Source organism: Bactrocera tryoni, chromosome 4 (genome assembly GCF_016617805.1).
Source record: "Bactrocera tryoni isolate S06 chromosome 4, CSIRO_BtryS06_freeze2, whole genome shotgun sequence".
Lineage (NCBI taxonomy): Eukaryota > Metazoa > Arthropoda > Insecta > Diptera > Tephritidae > Bactrocera > Bactrocera tryoni.
In genome coordinates this window covers 15,230,811-15,235,912 of record NC_052502.1, presented here as the reverse complement: position 1 = coordinate 15,235,912, position 5,102 = coordinate 15,230,811, and the positions used below count along the sequence as shown (strand labels likewise).

At 32.8% G+C, this 5,102-nt stretch overlaps 1 protein-coding gene across 1 annotated transcript; it reads right to left on the bottom strand.

Annotated features, from left to right (window-relative positions):
- Positions 1-3,169: 3,169 nt before the first annotated feature.
- Positions 3,170-3,838, bottom strand: LOC120773660 (serine/threonine-protein phosphatase 1 regulatory subunit 10-like). Its single transcript, XM_040102673.1, has one exon. It carries the CDS (start codon positions 3,836-3,838, stop codon positions 3,170-3,172), a length of 669 nt encoding a protein of 222 aa, XP_039958607.1.
- Between the last annotated feature and the right edge of the window lie 1,264 nt (positions 3,839-5,102).

Below are 5,102 nucleotides of genomic sequence, written 5' to 3'. Positions count from 1 at the left end.
TCGTTCCCTTAAAAGTAATCTTCATTTGGCGCCAATGCACTTATGCCAACGTTTCCTCCAATTCTCGAAACAGTTGTTAAGGTCAATTAACTCATAACGGAGCGGTCGTTTAAGTTTGCTGAAAAGCCAGAAGTCACACGGAACTAAATCAAAAATTCGAGGAATCAATGGACTATGTAAAACCCAAAAGCTGTAGGCCCATAACTCCGGCCTCTTTTTACGAAAAACTTCACGCAAATGAGGCATAAAACTTGAGTAGCTTTCCTTGTTGACAGTTTGGTGCTTTGGCGTGTTTTTCGGCTACGACCGTTAGACGGTAAGCATTGTTTCATAGAAGTTAACACGAGGCTGTCTTTCGAAAAAATTTAGTGACTTTGAAACCAGTCGTGCTTTCACTTTTCTTAAGCTCAAAATATTTTTCAAAATGGTTTTTACTGATCCTTCTGGTATTCCAACGATAGTATTTAAACGTCCATTCTCAAGCAGAAATTCCTTTATTTTATTGACGTGTTGATCATCAGTTGATGTTGATGACCGTCCTGGACGAGGTTCGTCGCCAACGCGTTCTCGACTGAAATCCTTTTCCAACATCCAGAACGTTTCAGCACCAAAATTTTGATTCCGGACACAAAATTTAATAGAATTTCTATGTTGAATAATTTGCTTGATCGTAATAATCGCCGAATGCACTTTATATACTTCAAGAAGCCAAGCATGTACTAAACACTAATGAATAGTTTGGTGTGACATTTTGCACAGATGTCACTAATAGTCATACTAACCGAGAATAAAATATTTCGATTTCGACGATTGGGTTTTAGCCCGAAATTTATATTAAAAAGTCTTACTATTTCTTGCCCACAGTAGTAATCTTTACATATAAAAAGTACGTGTCACGTTGTTTGTCCGCGATGAACTCCTAAACTACTGAACCGATTTTATTAAAATTTACCACAGTGTGTCCATTTCGAACCAACTTAGAAGATAGGATAGTTAAAACAATTCATAAATAAAGAATACAGTGAAAGCTCTCTTAAATGGACGCCCTATTAAGCGGATATCTCCATTAACTGAACAGAAAAGCTGGTAACCAGACAGCCTTAAGTTCGTTATTTTTTCCAATGAAATTTCTATGTATGAAAATATTAAAAATTAAACCTCAAGTACAATCCATTGGATTCTTATACCGACAATAACGTTTTCGCCTTTATTCGTAAATAAAATTTTCACTGTATTAAATAGTTTATTATATGAATAATAGTATAAAATGTATACCACAGCGACGCGTGGCCGGGTCCCCTAGTACATACATATGTATATTTAACTTATTAATGAATGTGATGCCCATTTTTAAGTAACATGTGATCATCTTAAGATTGTGCTACATGAAATACTAAAATTCTAAACTTCAACGCCGAAAATATTGTAAAACGTATTCTTCATTTTGAATATTTTCACTCATATTTTAAGTTTCTAATTATTATTATCTATATAATTCTCAAATATTTTCTAAGTTTGTAACGTTTTCGAAATTTATTCATGTCCTAAAGCTCCATCAAAAACTTTAACCACATCATATAAAAATGCAACCTTGAGGCCCTAGTGAAAGCTTATTTGATGCAACACTGAAGCCGTAATCAGTAAACAGCTGATTGAATGAGTGAAATTGAACATCCACACAAAAAACTTGCTTCTTCACTGCTAAGTATCACTAGCTAGCCATGTTAGTGCTCGAAAATTGTTTCTTAACCCAAAAATATTGTAGTAGAGAGCACAAGTTGAGAGCGTAAGAAGTTGGGAGAGCTGCTAGTTGCTGGTGAAATTTCTGCTCACAGAAAATACCTACAGCCATTGGAAGAAACACATGCGTCTACAATCAATATTTGACGCATTTGCATTGGTTTTGTTTAATTTAATAATATCGAATTTATACCCGTGCAACCCATGAAAAACTAGGCGATTTTCGAGTTCTTTTTTTTTTTTTTAACAAAGCACTTAATCGAATGCTTCGAAGATCTTTGTACGTAATGAAGTACATTTTCAGCTACATTCAAAAAAAAATTTTTTTAATATTGGAAAATGATGAAGTTAAAAAAAAAACTTCCCCAACTGCTGACATGATTCCGGACGAATGAGTAGCTAAAACAAAAAAACTCGAAAAGGTTATTAAAGTTGAAGGTATTCCTTTACAATGACCTTCGATTTTTGAAAAAATATCAAAAATTAACAAAATGGCGAAGTTCTGAAAAAATTGTTGTTTTTTTAGATAAAAATGGTCGTTTTTTTAATGCCAAATAGACAATTTTCAACCAATCAAAAATAAGGTAGGTCACTGTATAGTAAATATATTCAAGAACACACAGTTCAGAACGCTGTCATTCAAAAACTATTCAAAATACGACCTTGCCGATTTCAGCGGAAATTTTTGAAAAAATGAACTATCGAAAAAACGAAAAAATCGATTTTTTGGAAGCGTCACACCGGTATAGCCTCCCAATTTACAAGTGTTGATATGAAGTGATTTTTAAAAACAACATTTCGGTATTTTCTTGCTAATTTCTGCTAGTCTTTCTTGTTCTTCCTAATAGCTAGTAGCTACTTGCTGTAAAGACACAGACCTAAACACTTCAATTGAAAGTCGCTCCGAAATTACTCATTGGCTAATTAAGAAGGTGTGCATTTTCTGTTATTCTTCTACTGTCATCTTTTATGAAAGCTAACTAGTTCCAAATTTAATAAACACTAATCAACTTTAGAGAAGTCCTCCCTCGTGAATCGCATTTCACAAGTATGCGAATATTTTTTTTTCTACTCGAAATTTCTATGTTTGTGAAATACAACAGAAGATTGTTTCCGATAACAGTATACACACCTCTATATGTACCTGAAATTTTACCTAAAATATTACCAACAAAGCCAAATGCTTAATCGTTCATATCAGTTAACGATCATAAAAACCAACACATACAAGTAAGTGGGCTCATATGTACTTACATGAAAAATATAGAGAGAGTCCATTAAGAAATAAAAGACATAGTTTTCTGCTGAACGATTATAATTTCATTTTTTATTTCAGTAGATATTTTTTTTTTGTTATTTATATATTTTTTTCAAAATCAAATATATTTATGTAAATATGTTGCAATTTACCGCTTTCGCCGTCCACCGCTCAAAATCTAGGCACACTTTGTGCCCTCTCGCGACGTCCGCTGCGATGACCCATATCACCAAAGTGAGGAAAGTCTCTGCCAAAAGGATCCGACCAAGGGCCATGTCCGTGGCCACCCATGCCGCCATGACGTCCACAGTGACCACCATGTCCGCCAAACGAATGAAAATCACCAAAAGCACCACGATGATGATGACCATGACCATGATGATGGCCATGACCATGACCGTGACCATGATGATGGTGATGTGCATGAGGACCCGCACCGTGCGGGCGCGTACCTGGAAAACCGGCACCGAAACCAGGAAAACCCATCATATGCCTACCTGGTGGAAATCCGCGCATTGAAGCCCACGGTCCGTGAGCGCCGGGCATGCCATGACGCCCAGCCCAGGGACCATGGTGAAAGGGATGGAAACGCGCTCTGCCGCCTTCGCCTGCACTGCGGCGTCCTCTACGTGTTGCCCCCTCGCACTCACTTTCACTGGAGCTTGAACTCGTGTTGGCCCCCTCTCCACCCGTATTCGCCAGATAAATTGCTTTGTTAAGTCGGCGCTGCGCCTTAGCAGCGCGCTTCATAGCCTTGCGTAGATTTTGTCGTTCACCCGATCTTGTTTGCGCCGCATCAGCGCCAAGATCACAGTCACCACAATTTGCGTGATTTGTCATCTTTATGCACACACACACTCGCACACTGGATTTTACCAAAATTTCACAATGTTTTTAGGCACTCGCACTGTTGGAGCTACTTTTTGTATGGCTTTTTTGTGCTTTCTATTTTGCTCTCTTTTCTATTTATATTTTGGTGCTTTTGCTCCCTTCACTTTGTGTGCTCAGCTTATTTTGTTGTTGAACTATTTTGATTGATTCGCACTTCAATTTGTATCTTTTCCACTTTGGGGGTTTACACTTTGTTGTGAAATTCACTTCTGAATCACTAGATTTGATACTTCAGATTTGTATAATTTTTCACTTAACAAACTTGTTGCTGCTTTGAGTAGTCACAATGAACGCACTCGTTATTACTGATGTCATTGGCTGCGTCTGCCGGGCCTTTTATACCAAAATTCTCTTCTGGTTATCTTTATTTACTTTGTAGCTCGTCTATATACTTGTTAATATAATACGCAGTAAGTAAATTACTAATACAGCAATAAGAAAATATATATCGCTGTATATGTATGTATGTATATTATTCCTATGGAATTCCCTGCTGAAACTCTCTCTACAAATGGAATATATTAAATAAGATAAACTTAAAATAAAAAATAAAATTAAGAAAAGACCATGTAAAAATAAATAATAAAACATAAAAGTAAATTTAAAAAATTAAGAATAAAATCAAATTAAATAAATTAAATTAAATTACATAAAATGAAATTAAATTGAAATAAAATAAAATTAAATAAATAAAAAAATTAAAATTAAATATTTCAAAGTTTAAGTAAAAGTAAATTTATTAAAAAACATTTAAAATTAAATAAATTAACTTAAACAATAAAATAATAAAAAAACTAAAATTAAATTAAATTATATAAAATGAAACCAAATTGAAATAAAATAAAATGAAATAAAAAAAAAATAAAAATAAAATAATTCAAAGTTTTAGTAAAAATAAATTTATTAAGAAAAAAATTAAATTAACTACATTAATTTGAAAATATAAAATTAAGAAAAGACCATGTACAAATAAATAATAAAACATAAAAGTAAATTTAAAAAATTAAGAATAAAATCAAATTAAATAAATTAAATTAAATTACATAAAATGAAATTAAATTGAAATAAAATAAAATTAAATAAATAAAAAAATTTAAATTAAATTAAATATTTCAAAGTTTAAGTAAAAGTAAATTTATTAAGAAAAAAATTAAATTAACTACATTAATTTGAAAATATTTATAATTCTAGAAAATAATATAAAATAAAAAAT

What these genes read in the sequence shown, in the direction of transcription:
- LOC120773660 (XM_040102673.1), bottom strand. Translation starts at nt 3,838, where the DNA reads ATGACAAATCACGCAAATTGTGGTGACTGTGATCTTGGCGCTGATGCG.